At 28.4% G+C, this 19,850-nt stretch overlaps 1 protein-coding gene across 6 annotated transcripts in view; it reads right to left on the reverse strand.

Moving 5' to 3' along the window:
* Positions 1-19,850, reverse strand: part of LOC129958831 (ectonucleoside triphosphate diphosphohydrolase 8-like) — a 146,432-nt gene that overhangs the window by 85,331 nt on the left and 41,251 nt on the right. The window contains exon 1 of one of the 6 annotated variants that reach the window (XM_056071535.1): positions 19,127-19,308. The exons of 4 other annotated variants lie outside the window; for them this stretch is intronic. In XM_056071535.1, the coding sequence (XP_055927510.1) occupies positions 19,127-19,145 (19 nt within the window). In that variant the 5' untranslated portion in view covers positions 19,146-19,308. Of the gene's footprint in view, positions 1-17,306; positions 17,455-19,126; positions 19,309-19,850 lie in introns of those variants that run through there. One more of the 6 variants, XM_056071539.1, reaches the window with a different exon arrangement.

The raw sequence follows: 19,850 nt of genomic DNA on the forward strand, positions 1-19,850 counted from the left end.
ATTTAGATCTCGCAATCCTTAATATGTTTGGAAAATACGATGTTGCATTATTATGGCCATTATAAAAAATTAAACAATTCATAAAATTTTATTAACATTCGGATGACATAAATATTTTGAAATAATTATTTCTAAATTAAAAGTAATTAAAATAACAAAACAGCTATAAAAGCTTGAGATATCTAAAAATGAAAAAAATAATTTATTAAAATCAGAAATATGAATCTAGAAAAGGTTTCAAGTGTCGAGTTTTAGCAAAATTTTAAAATTTAAAAACACATTGTAAGATTCAACTTCAAATTATTTAAGTAGAATTCAGGAAACATCAAATTCAAACATTTTCAAATGGAATATATTCTTTTCATTTTTTTTTTATTCAGATTGAAGCTGTTCAATAAAGAAAATCGCCACTTCAAATAGTTATTTAAAGAATGAAACTAAATAATCTACAACGAGATTCCATGAGATAATTGTCTCAGTTTTCAGCTATCAAAATTACCATAGCTATTAAAATTATTATAAACAAACTGAGCAGATTTATTTATCTAATCATTATTTGAATTAACGATTTGTTGCTCCTTTCAGTACAGTAAAGCTTTAAAAAATATAAACTTAACGATTAAAATGTTTATAATTTTATAAACTGTGAATCTTTTTATCTTAGCTGGAATTCATGGCTACTCTTAACGAAAAGATAATGATAATAAAAAAATAAAGATGTCTTTAAAGTTTATGCCATTTACTGGCGAAGTTGTTGCAGTTTTTAAGTTAATATGTTATTTTCGAAGAGCGAAATTAGCGATCAAAACATCTGCTAAAATAGATTTGAGCGGATGTTGCTGCTACTATACTTACATAAAAAAATATATTTCGTTTACCTTTTATCGTAAGCAGTTACAAAATCAAGTGCAGAGTTTATAAAATTTATACGAAATGAAAATTTTAACATCAAATTGTGAAATAATATTATCAATGTTAATCGAAGATAAAATTCTCACAGACAAAAACTGGTAATTTAAAACATCTGTTGAAATAAACATTAGGATAGCTGCAGTTACGATTTTTACAAACAATGCGTATTTAGTTTACCAGTTATCGCACCAGCTTACAAAAGCAGTGTTGCATAGTTTATAACATAAACAAGAAATGCAAATTGAAGCATCAAAATGTAAAACAACTCAATATTATTGACAATTATTGGTTACGCACGTATAAAACTTTTACAAAAATAATCTTTTTGGCAAATTTATATAATGGTACACTACATATTAATACCGATAATACAAAGACTTTTCAAAATATAAAAATATTAAAGGAAATTAATTACTTGAAGGGATATCAAATATAGGTTCGATAATGGATGGCATCTCAGCTGTTATCATTTTTACAGTTATGGTAAAAATCCTTGTTATTACAAACAAACGAATATTTCGAGACAAATGAACATGCTTGGAATAATCCTACTCGAAATGCAACTTTCAGAAAGAAAACTGCAAAAGCTGCATTGTTTCTTACACAAGATGATTTCGTCTAAGAAAAGTCCGTTAGAGTCATCGATTAATTTAAAATGCTTTTATCAAAATCCGTTTCTTACGTAAGTATTTGTTTGGAAATGTGCTTTCATAACCGACAGATTGCAATGCCTTTGATTGCTCGAACGGACATAAATCGGAAATTATCCATTAATGATTAGCATATAAAGACATCATTAATTATTTTGGCAAAGAAAAATACAGAAATGTGTAGCAACCAGTTTAAAATTTTTGCTTTCTTGTATACGATATATACAGCGGGAAATCACTATAAACTTCAAGAAATTTTCTTCCTGGATATTAATGAATCTCTACATTTTATATTTCTTCGAGTATGAAAGAAAATTTCGAATCAATTTTGTCTGTCTGTCAAAATCGTTTCATAAATGTAATTAGCAAAATGAATGAAATTGAATATGCAATAGTATCATCATTATTCTGTAGGCTTGTATTAAATTTTGGATCATATCCAATCTGAACAAAAAGAATCAGTAAATAAATACAGTTTAAAAATACAAAAACAATGTAATTATTAATCATTATTTAGAAAAAAAAATCAGGTAGCGATAAAGAAGCAAAAAAAAAAAAAATCCTTTAAATTATTGAACACTCAAGTAATTTAACAAAAGAAACAAAAAATAATAGACGAAACTTTTAAAATTATAATCATCAGATACATATTTCTTCTTATTTTTTCCCAGTTTCCTCCCCTGCAAAGTTTGGATATGTATTATCTCTTCTGAGCTAATTCAAATAAAAATAAAAAAAATGAAAATCATTCATTGTTAATAATCCTAGCTCATTGAGAGAAAGTTGAAAACGTTTATTATTATTTTCTGGCTTTTCTAAGTAATATCCGCAAAAGCAATAGAATTAATTTTTCTCCCTGTAAGATAATGCGCTTTGTATTGAACTTAACCCGAACAGGTTCTAGATTGAAGGACAGAAGGATTTAGAACTCGAGATATTTCACCTAAATCTTAAAGGCAGCGACTTTCATCATTCAAATAAACGGGCGCCACTTGCAAATGCAAAACCAGTTTTAAAAAGGAGAAAGAAAGCTATTTAGCATGCAAACTTCATTTGTTGTTTATGATGGATCGTTTTATTTGCGGCTTGTTTGTTTTGCGAAACTTAAATGATATTTGAAACTTAAATGGTAATACAGTGATTGACACCAAACATTTCAAGGTAAAAAAATTCTAAAAATAACGTTAGGAATATTAATGGATTCCTTTTCTTATTTTTAGTTAAGATTTGGAATTAATATTCCAAACAGGAAATGTTGCGCGAATTCAGTTATTTGAGTTAAAAACGTGATGAATGAATAAATTCCTGAAAATAGTGTGATTATTAAATAATACTGGAAGAATTTCGTAAAACATATAATATTAAAAATACAATGGATCGAATTCATTCGAATTCATCATCTAATTCGAATTCATCAGTAATTAATTTTTTTTCCCTGTCCTTTGAATTTTTTATAAAGTAATGTTAAAATATCGATTATAATTCGAATTTATTTTGAGAAATTAGAAGGTAGAACAAATTTTAAAAAATGATTCCTGATTTTTTTTTTTTTTTGTTAATACGTTTGTAACTCGTATAGTCCGTCATTGAGGCCACAAAATAAAGGCCTTAGTACACTAGAGGAGTTTGAGCTGTACAATGTATTCAATTAAAAAAAGCAATAAAATTTATCTTTTTAGTTTTTATTAAATAAGTTAAATGCTGAATTGTAGAGCTCCGTCTAAACAATGTATTCAATAAAAAAAAATAATAATAAAATTCTCCCTTTTTTTTAAAAAAAAAGCCTTGAACAGGTTGTATGTGAATTGCCTTGTTTGTTTCGAAATTTAATGTACAACTATAGTTCTCAGAGTGGTGTACGCTTCTTGTTAATTAAAATTATTCACTTATTTTTGAAATTAACATTTTAAAAACTATTAAGCATTATTTAATTACAATTGTTATCCCTTAAAATTAAATGTTTATTTACTAATTATGTATTATTTATTACACGAAATAAAAATGCTATACATAAATCTTTGGGAAGTAATAAGCAAAAAACTGTGAATATAAATACTATAAATAAAAAATTTAAAATATTACAATTACATTTTTGCTGCCACTCCTAATTTAAAAAATACCTTTATCACCTGATTTGCTAATCTTTAGACTCAGTTTTTATCGAGGGTCTGCTAGTTAGAGGTTCAGAGATAGCAAGTAGCGCCCAGGGCACAATTTAATTTTTTTCAACCCCATCTGTCACCAGCGGTTTAGTAAACGTAAATGACTTCCGTGGTATTGTATTATCTTCTTAACTCCCTTTTCGTATTCTGCTTTAAAATGTGAACGCTTTGTCAAACACGACAAAGCTGATGCCTTGTCTTCATGCCGCCCATTAAGACTATATTCCTCATGTCCTCCGGTTGCTTTACCACTGCAGTCAGCTCGAATTAGACAGTTCCACTGTAAATCTAAATTACCACATTAGGTAGTTTATGGTTATAAATTACATCATTTAAAGAAAATATTACATATTTATATTTAATTAATGAGAAAATCTGTATGGTGTAAAAAACCGAGCATGCGTTTTAGACCTTTTCTTATCATCCGATAGGAAACAAAATTTAATACAAATGTACAATGCTGTGGTAAGGCAAAATATAAAATTTCATTTCTCAAATCATTGAGTTTTTTTTTTTTTTAATTTACACCTTCATACACACATGAAAAGACAATCTGATAATTGGGAAACTCGTTGACGGATCTGGTCCAAACTTTGAAGCAGATTTACAATAGGTACTAATGATAAATCTATTTGCAGATTTTCATGGTTCTAGCTTTTTTATTTTTTGGTGTTATTGTGTTTACATGACCATGAGCGGATACACAAATTTCCTTTAAACAGGTTTCATCCAAAATTTGACGCAGGTTTATAATATTTGATGTGAAAAAAATACCATCCATTTAGCTCCATTTTGAGTCATCGTGCTCACAGTCAAATAGAATTCAAAATATAATTTTTATGGATCCAGGGAGCTCTAAACCGTAAAGATTTCTCAACCTCTCGAAGTTGAATTTTTTGATGATTAAAATATACCGATTCGATACTGAGCATAGTCAAACCTCGCTTAGCGAACGCATCGCATAATGAGCAAAACAAAATGTTAAAAAAGAAAAAAAAAAGTGACTCGTTTAATGAGCGAAGCTGCGTAGAACGAATGGCGAGAAGATATTGTGAGGTCTCATGCAGTATTGGCCTGTTACACCCTGTACAGCGCTGGCTTGAAGAGAAACCTTATGGAACATGGAAGAAATTTTGGCCGGACAGCATTGTCGAACGCGACTTCGAGGAATTCGAACAAGAGCCTGTGGAACTTTAACCTATGAAATTGTACCCTTATCCATGGTTATATGTGGATAGTAATATCGATGAGCTGGTGGAAGAACTATCCAGAACTACCAAAGAATCGATGGAGCTGCCTTTTTTTGTGGCATCAAAAAGTTGCGTAGGAAACTTGACCGGGAGAGAATGAAATAATAGATCCAATAGAACAACAACCTTTTTGCGAAATAAGAGAGTTCTTGACAGCATGGGAAATATTGCCTCATACATTGAGAAATATCACCCTAATCAGGCAGTAACTATGAGTTCTATGAATTCACTTAACGATAATGTTGACTCATTTTAGCCAGATTTTGAAGCAGAGCCAAAGACAAATATCTTTAGGCAATTTTCTTGTAAATAATAATACATTATAAATAATAAACTGCATTGTTATAAATTTGTTTGAGTAGTTTTTTCGAAATGGAGCGCATTGTCCTATTTTTCATGGACTCTTATGAAAAGTTGTTTTGTTTAACGAGTATTTCGCATTTTGAGTAAATTATACTCGTTAAATGAGGTACCACGTTGTATAGAAAAAGAACGTAATTAAAAGCAACCAAATAATTTCCGATTAAAGATTATCCTTTCAGCTCCGTTTTAAAAGCACAGAAGCTGCCAGGAGCTTATCTTTTCTCGCTCAATGGACTAATGCCAAGCTGTCAAACGTTCAACTCTTAAAAAGTTAAACATTTCCTTTGTAATGGAATTAGATGACTGACTACCGACGCCAAACCGAAAGAAGGATCGTCGATTCCACTGGCATTAGTTAATTGACCTTTTTTAATCAACACACTTTAAAAATAATTGTTACACATCCTTCTAATGTCGCGATACAGCTACAACAATGGGACATCAGAACGAATTAAACACAGAACTCATCAGCTTCATTTATTTATCCGACAGAACAATGAATAATAATTTTTTTAAAAGTCTGAATCCAAAGCAAAACTCAGAGTAAAACATTGTCTTTTTATTTCCAAATTATGCTAGAAATATATATTTCTATCAATTATTCCTTCGGATTCTTTTTCATTTGGTAAAATTATTATCAATTTTTAACTTAGTTATTGTTTATTACCTATTGTTTGTAACCTATTATTGTTTTTTTACAAAAACCTATTAATTTATCCATTAAATAAAATCTGGTAAAAATTTATCGACTGAATACTTTAATTAGTAGGTTGTATAATATTTATGCATAAAGTAAGAAAAAATATGAAACAAATGTCCCAGGAAACTCAAATTTTTGTCTATAATTCTTTGAATTTTCTACAAACAAAATGTTAAAATATAGCTTATAATTGCAATTTAAAAATAACAATAATAAAATATTGTTTACATATCTGAATTATTTTGTTTGAATTTAAATTTGTTCCCACCTGAAATCTTCAGTGATCGTAAAGTGGGTAAAACACTGGGTTTCCAACAAAGTAGTCAGATCATTGATCTATTGTTTAGCTCTTCCAGTAATACTTCCATATCTGAATTATTTTGTTTGAATTTAAATTTGTTCCCACCTGAAATCTTCAGTCATCATAAAGTGGGTAAAACACTGGGTTTCCAACAAAGTAGTCAGATCATTGATCTATTGTTTAGCTCTTCCAGTAATACTCTTTATGTATTTATTTCACTACATAAAATAACTGACGTGGTCCTCCTACATATTGCTAATATTTGATTGGAAAATATTATTTGAAAGAAACAAAACATTGATCATTTGTAGTAAAATCCTTCCAATAGCGTTATTTAAATTACCGCACATAAATAAAAACATGTTAAACTTTGTTAAAAATGCACCAAAATAATAAAATACTAATTATGTTTATATAGCCTGAAAACCAAAAGCCATTTTCAATCAATTTATATAAAATTCTTTGAGCTAATTCACTTGGTTAAATGTGCTAATTCACTTGGACCTAATTTCTATAAATGCGTTCAATAGATAAAAAAATAAAAATTTCTCATTGCAATAATTTTTGAATGCGTTAAACGTGAATCGTATTGTTTATTTTGAAGTTGTAATGTGCAACTGATGCATTCAAATGGTTGAATGCTCTTTGTATATTAAAATTACTCATACACTCATTGAAATCATTTTTAAAAAATTCTATCGCTTTATTTTTTGAGATAATTTACTGCTTATTTAGTAATGATATATGATTTATTAAAATAGCTAAATATAGAAAAAAGTTTACCATCTTTAATTAAGTATTCTTCACTATATTTCTCTTGCTGTATTTATTTGTGGACTCAGTTCTTAAATCAAATCTTCAGAGAAATCTAACTTTTATTGAGTTCCTGTCAGATCCGAAATAGCCAGATCCCACTATAGTATGTTTTAAATCTTACAAACTAAATAATTTATGATATAAACAATAACATGATTCATTTATGATCTTTCGTTTAAAAAAATGTTACACATAGTTGTGGATTATAATTTGTCATCCCATTGTCGATGGAATCAAGACAAAAGTTCAAAGCTGTCATCTGAATGAGCTGGTTGCGACAAAAATGCAGAATACAACACCACATTTTTTAATTTGTATTAGTACAGAATACAACACCGTCATCAAATGACTTGTGTTAATGGAATTTGATTTGAAAATATGAACAGGAATCAAAAGATCTTCATTAAAAATGTCAACATCAAGTGCCACTTTTCAACCATCACACAGGGCATCTTTTCAACATTAATACACAGTAAACTCCTATTACTTGCGGGAATGGAATGTCAAAGCAACCACAGATTTCGTGTAAAAGAAAAATTGATATGTTGTTTTTGTTTTTATGCATTTTACTTAACTTCATATATTTCATGTGTCTAAAAATAATACTTTTTTAATCAATTTTTTACTCATTCTCTAGTTTGATAGATTTTTGAAATTCAGTACACTTATGTATGCTAAGAAGTATTTTCTATTTTCAGAACTTAATTATAAGTTAATCGACTAATTTAATTAAATTTTGATTCTTTTCTAGTGGCGATACCTGATTGTGAATCGAAAACAAAATTGATTTCAACATTAATTTTAAAATTTATATAAATAAATTTTAAATTGAAAACTAAAAATAAAAAAACAATTTTAGCTCTCAAAAAAAGAGTTTTTAAATTTCTTTGGAAAATAATTGGTTTTGTGTCAAAAAATTTCTTTTTTAATTTGTATTAGAAGTTTTTTAATAACATTTTGGAACTAAAAACCGCGGTTTATCGAGAATTTACAATATTCTCTTTAAGAACAGTTTTCTGAATACCAATATTGAATTCAAAATTGCTTTTAATTATCATTAAAAAGGAAGTCATAATACTTCATTATCTTTTTTTTTAACTTTTAAAACTTAATTTTTTTTTTATTTTATGCGGGATAAGTATTTAATAATAAAAATAACTGATTTAAAAACATTCATTCTTTACATTTTATGCTGCGGACTTCTGGATATTTACATTTTTTGAGTTTCCTTTGGTGATAAGTTATTTCAACCGTTTGAAAAAAGTCTTATCCATTTCAAAAGATAAGCAGGAAATCAAAAGATATGTCAGTGCCATATCTTTTGAACTGAATGAATATGTTTGATGGAGTAACAGAATATACAAATATTCACATGTATATTTGTAGGATAATGATAAATAATAGTTAATGAAATTGATAATTAGATAAGAAATCTATATAATCGTAAAAATATATTTTAAAATCAATAATAAGAATTTAAGCTCCGAAAAGATTATAAAGATATTCTTGTAAAAAGTACTATTTTTATAATTTTCAAATAAAAAATAATTTACTCATGGAATTAGAAACATAAAATGGCAGAATTTTTATATGAAGGTAAAGATATGCCAGACTCATAAAACTCTCAATTATGGCAAATATGTGCGTTTCTTACCAAGGATAGACGCACGCGTACCATAATAAAGAACGCAACTACAGTGTGTTGTGAATTGCGAGGAGTCAGAACTAAAACACGAGTCAGTGAACATGCATCCAAATTACCGAGACAACAATTTTGCTAATGATTAACTGGTACTCTAAATGTCTACCTCTTTTAAGTGTATTGTGTTTATGTTATGTGAATATGTAGTGTTAATGCAATAAATTTAATCCTTTAAAAAGTGACTATCTAATTCATACAGTTAAAATTCTGAAATTTTTTGGATAGTGCAGTTTTCTGAAATAAGAACGATATGAATTTCCCATATTTTCCACGGCACATCTCTTTTCAAATAAAGTTTCCTTTTCAAATTTAATAGTGTAATTTTTGGACCTAACTAGCTCAAATTATTATTTGTTAGTTAAAAAATAGTATTGATAAAGAATATCTTAAAAATTCATATATCCCAGAATAATTTATGAATCCCATGTTAATTATTTAATTAGAATTATTCGTTCATTATTCATTTGTATTCAGATTATGCTGCCATATGGGATTCATCAACTTCATCAATCCGAATTAAAAGCCGAAATGGTTAAAAAATACAGATACAGATACAAATCCACAATGTTGATGCCAAGATCACTAAATTTCATTTTAATAAGTTGTTGCTTTTTTTATTTATCTCTTTAACATATCTTCAAATATACAAGTCAATGAATGGTCATTAATTACTGGGTCTAAAATTTGATACAGCCGGCGTCCTGGCATAGGGGTAGCGCGTCTTCCCCGTGATCTGGGCGTCCCGGGTTCGAGTCCCGGTTTGGGCATGGTTGTTCTTCTGTTGTTCTATCTGTGAGATGTGTGAATGTGCCCTCCTGTAAAAAGGGGTTGTGCAAGCGAATGAATGATGCGTGAAGTGGCAAAGTCGTACTCTTGGCCCTAGTTGGCGCTGTTATAAAAAAATAAGAGACGTTCCCCTCAGGCTTAAATCGCTGTCTTCGTAACAGCGGGCTTGTCAGTGGCAAGTGCCATAAGAAACAAACAAACAAAATTTGGTACAAGCATATAGTTCTAATGATGAATCTTTACCCTTAATTTCAGTCATCTAGCAGTATGTGTTTTTAAGCTATTTACTGGGTCTAAAATTTGGTACAAACATACAATTCTAATGATGAATCTTCACTCTTAATTTCAGTCATCTAGCAGTATGTGTTTTTGAGTGAATTACTGGGTCTAAAATTTGGTACAAACATACAATTTTAATGATGAATCTTCACTCTTAATTTCAGTCATCTAGCAGTATGTGTTTTTGAGTGAATTACTGGGTCTAAAATTTGGTACAAATATACAATTTTAAAGATGAATCTTTACTCTTAATTTCATTCATCTAGCAGTATGCGTTTTTGAGTGAATTACTGGGTCTAAAATTTGGTACAAGCATACAGTCCTAATGATGAATCTTTACCCTTAATTTCAGTCATCTAGCAGTATGTGTTTTTAAGCTATTTACTGGGTCTAAAATTTGGTACAAACATACAATTCTAATGATGAATCTTTACTCTTAATTTCAGTCATCTAGTCATCATTTTGTCATGAGCATGTGAACACGATGACTAAAAAAACACACAGACTTTCGTAGATAAGAGATGGAAAAAAGCTCAGACAGAAGGATTTGGTCCAAAATTTGACAGAAATGTACAGTTTTGGTGTAATGACAAAATGCCAAAGTTTCACATGTCCAGCTCTTTGCATTTTTGAGCGATCGAATTCACAAACAGACGGGCATCATTCCAAAAATTATTCAGAGAGGTCAGAACCGTATTAATTAATTAAAATCACGAGGGCGAATTCTTTGCCGAAAAAGTAAAAATATGGAACAACTATTGACAGAAGAGGGCAGAGAAATAAAATAAATATCATTACAATGCCGGACTTGCCTGGCAAAAAAACCATCATCTTCTATATATAAGACAATCTATTCAGTTACAGCATTCACTGATTCTGTTATGTTTGTTGTCTTTGCATTTGTCAACGCAATTCATTAATCACGTACCGCCCTCTGGCATAAATCCAAATACAGATCTGTTAACACATCAAAAACGTTTGAGACAAATTGAACCATCAATTTCCAGTCAGGCCAGACCACAATGTTCAATGACCGACCTTCCCAATGTGGGAGAACAGAAGTCAATTCGGAAACAGCCTTCATAAATCATGTGGGTAGTTGTTATTAATGTAACAGTTTATATATGAAAAACAAGAGAGAGTGGATACTTGTTAGACTTGAGATTGACAAGTAAGATTGTTTAGCAGTCGATAACAGAAAAACAAATTAACATTTCTTGCATGTATTTAAATTCACGTTGAAAGCATGTCATAATTCATTTCTTTCATAATAATTTGTTATCTGAAAATAATATTAATATGGCTATAATCAATAAAATTCATTTTCTGCTATGTTTTTTGATCAAGAAATTCATTATTATATCTTCTTTATGCGATTTTTAAGATAAACTATATTGGAATACGATTTTTACTACAATGAAAAAGACAATATTATAAATTTTCTTCCCTATGATTCCTTTGCATACGTCTTATTTAGATGATAGGAAAATATTTATTTTAAAATTCAGTCTCAAAAATAAAAACAGCGCTAAATATGTTTTAAACTGCTTAATAACAAGGAACTGAGAAACTAAATGGAAATTTATCTCAGGAAAAATTCTGATTATTCTTATGTTGATGTGGGTGGATATTTTGAAAGTGATACGTCGCCTCCAGTTTTGGCTTCTTGATCAGATAGTCATTGATTCGAAATCCGATTTCATGAAAGACCCCTCATACATACGGGTTTGTTGCACTTTGAATTCATCGAGGAATAAATACCCTCTTGATGAAATGAAAAGGAAAGTGTCGTCTTAACTGTCCTCGCCTTCTGAGAAATATTCCAAAGTACAAGGTTCATCCGAAAATTCTGTTCTTGTACTTCTAAAATAAGACATTTATATAACTAAATAAAACAATTTTCGTTCTCGACATTGGCCAATGTCTTAAAATTTATGAGTCTATCCCAAAATTATCAGGGATACTATCAGTCTATTGTGAGTCTATCAAAATACAAGGGAATATTAATCTGAGGGATCAAATAAATTAAAAGTGTGATCTTACAAATTAACTTAAAGTTAAGCTATTCATATAATATTTAGATTTTCCATTTTTGATTAAATTCCTAGTTTAGTTAGAATACAATAAAACTAAGGAAATTTTTGAAATTTTCACCAAAACAAAATTATCAAAAAATAATATGTTTACATTTCTCTCAAGGCAAACAAAGAACTGAAAATTTTTATAAATCACAAGTATAATATTTCATGGAATGAATGAAAATATTGCGGATTGTGACATCATGTTCATTCCATATAGTTTTGTAATCTAATTCTTAGAGAAAAAGCTTATTACATACTTTTCCCAATTAATCATACTGAATCTTCTTAGTGGTGAGCTTATTTGGTTTAATAATTACCATTATTATAACAGCCTAATCATCATTTATATTCACTACGCCGTCATGTGCAGTAAATACAGATAATGATCAAGTTGTGCTAAATTATTCAACACTAGAGGTATACAACAATTCAGAGCATTTAAGATTTATTTCTTAATAAATTTATCTAAAACTATTTTAAAACATATTTTTATTTGTACCACAGGAATATTTTTATTTTAATTATTTTCCGCTATTTAACCTTGAGATACATCTTTCAGAAACTCACTACTAGATGGCGCCAATAGTGCGGAACCAAAAATTTAAATTAAATCTTTAATTGATAATTGCGTTTTATATATACTGGAATAGTATATAGTCACAGAGAATACAAAAATGGAAAAAAGTTTAAACCTATATTATATCAAGAAATAAGTTATAAACGATTACAAAATTATATCTTTACAAACATGTAACTAGTCAAGTTAAATACAAGTGTTTAGAAATAAAAAAAACATTCAGCATCCACTTTTTTATACGTACTGTTTTCGAAATTATTTTAATGAATATCTATTTATCTTCCTAATTTTTTTACCCCGATTCTTCTGTCTGGTTGTCCCTAAGAAAATAGAAAAGAAATTCTATTTTTTTATTTAGTATAGCACTAGAATTCCTATTATATTTGTTTTTTTTTAATGTATTGAATATGAATGTATTTCCATTTAGGTATTTTTCCTTGACGGCCCTTATAGAGATTTGAAATATGATAATACATATAATCTCTTTATATAAAACGCTTATGTGGACGCAAAAGCAAGCCGAATTTGTTAAGTGTCATTTGGCAGAAACTAGCGTGTTCGGATTGTTTACACATGGTTGTTGCATGGTGGAAAATATGAAACAAGGCTGCTATTGGATAATAAGAAAGAAAAAATGAGTTTATGTGGGAGAATTTCAATTATAAATCGAAATTTTCGGAAGTGGGAACTACTGGCAAATGAAAGTGTTGAGGAAGCATTCATAAGACGATTCAATCATAATGAAATAGAAGCGTAAAGCGTTTCTGTGTACGTATCGAAGTTACTGAACTACAGGAACATTGTCAATTAATTTCGCCATTTTGAAGTATAGCTAACTATTCAGAATGCTCTATCACTATTGATCAAGGATCATTTAAAATAATACCATCAAAATAATATAATATCGTTAAAATAATATGGTATCTTTTTTTCTGATAAGATTTCATCAAAGTTGATAAACATCACTAAATTAATCTTATTAATACCTGTAGTCTTTGGCGACTATTTCAATGTTATTAATCAATTTGGCGGAAATACATCTCATCAAAACAGGGAGAAAGAAGAAAATTCAGTACAGATTTTTAATTGCTTTCTAACATCTACATATATAATTCTTTGATACCAGAAAACTGATGATTTATCTTTTAGTAATTGATAAGTAATTAATGCTAGCAGTTCATGCAATTTCAAACAATTTAAATTTACTTTTAGTAATGAATGTATTTATAATAAGAAATTTCTTATTACTAGCAGAAACGCCTAACTATATGGCGAACATTGTACCTCCCTAATAATTAAAATAAAATAAGTATCAATAATTCCCTGCATATAATATATTTCAGAAAAAGAGTAGTTTTTCTAATTCACTGTTTCGAATAAGACTCCAGTGTTAAAATAAGACATTTTTTCCGCTTGCGACTTCACACATGAAAAATTTTCTTATAGCCTGAAATATGCATGCAGTAGGAAAATGAAACGATCCTTAGTGAAGTATATATTGTTGATATGTACAAAGAAAATTAATTTAATACATTTATTTGGAAAATGTTAAAGAAATTATTGAAATCAAGGCTATAATCATTGTTCTTTTTACTAACTCGCTGGCGAATCTAAACAGCTTATTATTTTAAAATTTGATCAAACTTTATTAATATAACCTCACTTGAGGAGTTAAACACGGATACAGTTTCACGGATACTTTTGACGTAACAGAATCATCTATTCATTATTCATCTAATAAAAGTTATTACAGTTTCAGCTTATCACTAAAAACTTAGATATAAATATTACATAAAATTTTGGTATAAATATTATAGTAAAGTTGAATTAGGTAGGATTTTTTTATCACATTAAATTTTAAAACTTTCAAAAAAGAAAAGTATGCTCTTTTTCAAATTCTACAGAAACGTTTTTTAATCGTACACATGGACAGTTTAATTTAGCTTGCATCCATCCTGACAAACTTGAATGACAGGTCATCTCGAATCGCGAAATCTGACTTTGTAATGTATGCAAAGTAAGGCCATTAGGGCGTATTTAAAATAATTTACCCACCTCTCAGAATTCCAGCACTAAACCTTGGAATGCAAGTTGAGACTGATTAGAACTTTTTAAATGTAGGAATGCATCTATAACTGTAAAAGCGAACTATCCCCGCCCTGCCGTAGAATCTGGGTGTAATTGAATGACTGTTGTCACGATAACTCTGAGACGAGAACTATGATTGAGTACAACCATGCTCGTAGGAGATACGTCCCGTCATAATTTCTATACCGGAAAATTCTCATCCTTCTTACGATTCTCGATGGAGGAAAATGCCTCAATATTCAAGCTGATATAAGACAAGAGAACTGAATAGACAGAGGTTCATTTAAAAAATGTGTTTAGAAAGCCATATTTATGGCACAAAATTATACAGAAAATGAAAATTCCATATAATAGTAATCTGAATAACAATCCTCTGTCTACATCCTGCCAATTTCAATGACAGTGACATTATCGAGAAGTTTCCTCTTCCACGTACCATATTTGCTTGCCTTTCTGAAAAAGCAGGATTAATGAAGAGTTATGGTTGGATTTCTGTATAGCTTATTTTATTCAGTTTTCATTCATCTAATCAGTCAGAAAAGGAAAAAAGTTGAAAACTGATTTATCTCCACCTGAATGGATATTTACCTGACTAATTTTGAATATACGAAGAATTTTTGGGAAAAAAAATAAAAATGTAATAGTTAAATGCTATTAGTTGTTTTGGAGGAATGAATAATTAAATAAATGAAATGAAATATGCGAGCTTAAATTAGGAGTAATATCTTAAATACAAAAAAAAAGGGGGGGGTTATTAGAGGATAAGCTTTAATTCCCCTGGGATAATCTTTATTCATCTATAGTGCAAATATATAATACCTAAAAATTTATTGAATTTTTTGACGTTTTACTTACGTGACAGCGAAATTAGTTGATAATTTCATATTTCTGAATTCTAATTTCAGTAACTTCTTAACCTTTTAAAGACTAACAAAAATAATATTAAGAGTAAAAAAAAGTATAAAATGAGTAGTCTTCGTTGAAAATAAGATGTTACAATCACAAAACGCAAGTTATGATATATTAAGAACACAAAGTATAAAAACCGCTTTTATTGTTTTATAATGAAACTATTCTAAATAGCCAAATTAGGCTTTAATTTGTTTCGAATATTTCTATTCTAATCAGACTCCATATAAGATACTTTTTGACGAACACATAAAAAAAATTCTAGGATATGTTATACAAAAAAGAGGCGATTATTTTTAGATTAAAGTAAACATTATAATAGCTTTCTTTTATTTTAACTCAAATGTTCTTCTTGTTTATTGTCCCTTAGTTCCTAATAAATGCCAAGGATCTTTCGTACTATACGAATGTTTCTTTTTATGGCAATCAAAAAAGGAATGAAAATATTCATCAGCAAAGAATGAAATAAAACAAAAATTATACAGATAGGAATGAATTTTTCTGGTCATAAAAATAAGTAATCAGATATAATTGATGTCTTCTAGACATTCTTCAAATGGTGATTGTTCTAACAATAGACTGAAGTTTGGAACAATCAAAATGATAAACAAAGAAATAGAAATGCAAACAAATAGTAGAATAGAAAACTGAACCGTTTGTTATTAGTCTCTTTATATACTAGCATTTGACAGATAGAGAGTTACGAATGTATTTAACTGTAAACTAGCGTCATTCGAAACCTAAAATCCAAATATAAGATGTCTATAAAAAAAGATAAACTTCTATAGAACAGAAATAATCAGAATAATATATATATATATATATATATATATATGCATGATAATCAACATGATAATTATTATAAAAAAACTGATTGAGAGCATCATTATAAACGGAAATGTTTATAAAATACATCCTCATAAACCAGTTTTTGATGAACAGATAATTATTAAATTGTAAAAAAATGCATTAAATATTGAATTTTCAGGGCAATTTGAGTTTTACTCATCATAGAATTATATATTATTGCTTTCTAACATCTACATATACATCTCCAGGTTACAAAAATAATAATAATAATAATAATAATTTTAGAAATTGATTATTTAGTTTTTAGTAATTGATTTAGTAATTTAGTAATTTTAGTAAGTTATTTAGTAATTGATTTTTAGTAATTTAGTAATTTTTAGTAAGCACAGTTATTCCGAAATTTATTTTTAAACTTGAATACTTCCTCGAAATTGGATTGTTTTATGCACTTACTTTAATGATTAAAGGAAAATATAATCATTAATTACAAATTCAAGTTAAATTGTTGAATTATTATTCACAAGATACGATAGTTGATTTACGAGTAAAAAAAAAATAACACGAACCTCGTCATTTTTTTCACCATCATTTCACTCAACATTCATCATCATTTTTACTCATCTTAGAATTATATATTTTTGCTTTCTAACATCTTCACATACATCTCTCTGCTACCAAAAGATTTTAGTTTTAGAAATTGATGATTTAGTTTTTAGTAATTGAAGAAATACAGTTATTCCGAAATTTATTTTTAAACTAGAAATCAACTTCCTCGAAATCGGATTATTTTATGTACTTATTTTAATGATTAAAAAAGAATGCAATCATTAAGTATACAGATGAGTTAAATTGTTGAATTATTATTCATATGATACGATAACTGATTTAGGAGTATAAAAAAAATAATAAATAACACGAACCTCAGTTGTACAAGCGGAAGATCTAAACAAATTCATCTGTTGGAACGGGTAATTTTAACACCTTCGAAAGCAAGCATGTTGAAAAGCGTGTAAGCTTTTGGAAAAATGACAGTTGCGAATGGACTTCCTTCCGTAGTGGAGTGCTATTTGCAAACGCGACCAATGCCGGCGTTTGATGTGTTTTCGACCTTCGAAAAGGAATACAAAAATTCCCTTACGTCGGTGCTTTTCCTTGCGTAATTTGTATTCCCTTGTAACAGCTGTTCTGTCCCTGAGTTTGGCAAATTGGTCTGAGATGAAAAGATTAAAATAAAAAGAGAAATAGAAGTGATAGAACAAAAGAAAGAAAACGAGATCGTAAAGCTAAGAAGTTGGCAACTTCAAATGATTTTTTTTGTGCAATTTTATTTTAGTGCAGGAGCGAGTGAGTAAATTTCGGCTGGGTGTGTTCATTCATACCGATGTTTGGAATGTCTGAGTAAATATACTTCCTTTATTTATGATTTCCAACAATCCCTTTGACTGCTAGAAACTGGCGCCAATTTTGAATCAGCTGCCATACCGGTGCTTTTGTTCGGTATGGCAGCTGACTCAAATCGCTTAGTTTTCTGAACTTTTAGATTCGATGAAAAGTTAAGTAGAGGGATAATCTTATTTTGAAGTTTATTCATTCAGCAGATTTACAAAAGATTTATTATTTGCTATGAAATAATCAGCTGAAAAAACTTTTGTCAGAATAATCGTGTACTGATTCTGAATACAGATAAACTATTATTCTGAACTGAAGGAAAGGGTTAAGTAGACAATTTCTTTAAATGCGGTTTTGCTTCCTTCTGAAAAACATATTTTATTCAAAATATATATGACGTATTCAAGTAACACATCATCATTCAGAATTATTTAAAATTTAGTGAATAAAAAAAATAATGAAAAATAATAAATCAGGATCCAATTTAAAAAAAGTAATTTAAAAGTAACTTTATTTAAAAAAAATTGTTAAACTCTTCTAATTCAATTTTTGTGATTAATCATTCCACTAAAAAACTCAAGTTCCACTTGTAAAATAAAATAAAAAAAAACATACAATCCTTTGTATTTATTAAAAAATTCTAATATATTTTAAGAGCATTCAATATAACAATGCTATACTTCCACTAAACTTTTTTCATCATGATAAAATAATTGATGAAAGGATAGAAAAATATTAAAAATTATATTTTTAGATATTTAAAAATATCAACTTTATACATAAAATCTTTCATTAGACTTTTATTTTCTTTTTAGTAAAAATAGGTAGCAAAGCTTTCTTTATCTTTTCTGTAAACTTTGCATTTTTAAAAATCAATGTTGAGTATCAATAAAAAAGCAGAGTTAACAGAAAACTGATACAAAATTTAAAATGGAATTGAAAAACGTGCTAGTAATTTTAATTTCTGTTATTAAATTTTTTATTTATGAAATGTCTTTTAAACTAATAATAGTTTATCGAATGATTTTTTTGTTGTTGTTGTTGTTGCTCCTATCCAAAAGAACTTGTTCTTCAGTTCATATTGTTCAAAAAGAAGATACTCAAAAGATTAAACGCATTGAATATTAATAAAAAATAAAAAAAATATTTTTTACATTCCTTTTATTATACCGAATAATAAAAGAATACATTAAAAAAAATCGTTGAAAATTACAGGCAATGGTTTATCCGAAATGGTTTTAAATGTCAGACCATCAATACAAATTCAATTTCAATAAAAAACAAATCGTTATGAAACAAAATAAACTAAAGATAAACCAAATTAATCTGTGTTAATAAATGAAAAACTCACCTTTATACTTCTCTCCCATCCTGAAATATTTTTCTTTCCGGTGCAAAAAAATAATATGACTAAAACAGGTGTGACGTCAAAAAAAATCCGAGACGGCTTCTGTTTTGATTAAGATAATCTATTTTGAGCTCAAAATTAACCACAAAGAAACTGTACTACCTCTCCAGAGACCAGGTGGTCGTTAGAGTGTGTAACTATGATAAAGTGCTGCCAACACTTCAAAGTGTCTGATATTCTACGACCTTGTCGATCATAGTGTCGCATTGTTTCCACTATCCACCCCACTCAAATCATATCAGTTTATCGTTTCGTGAAGCGACTTCCGTACTTATTTACTAGACAATAACGCCTCTCGATCCCCTTTTTTTTTTGGTAACTGATAGAAAAAAAATATTGAAAATCTTTTTATTTAAATATTTGAAAGAGTGAGTTAATACTTTCACGATATAATTTATTTTTCGCGTTATACAGAGGAACAAAAGTATTTCGAAACTCAAGGAATCATAATAAAAATTCGTTTTATTAAAAAAAAATTAGCTATAAAAAGTCGTTAAAGACAGAAGGGGAAAGTTGAGTACAGCAATAAAAGATGAATACTGCTAGAGAAAACATCTTTTTTTGAAACTTAGAATGATAATAAAGATTTATTTTTGATTTGTAACAGTTTTAATAAATAGCAAATAATAAATAAACATACAATAAGTAATTTTAACAAATAAAATAT

This window comes from Argiope bruennichi, chromosome X1, assembly GCF_947563725.1.
Source record: "Argiope bruennichi chromosome X1, qqArgBrue1.1, whole genome shotgun sequence".
Taxonomy (NCBI): Eukaryota; Metazoa; Arthropoda; class Arachnida; order Araneae; family Araneidae; genus Argiope; species Argiope bruennichi.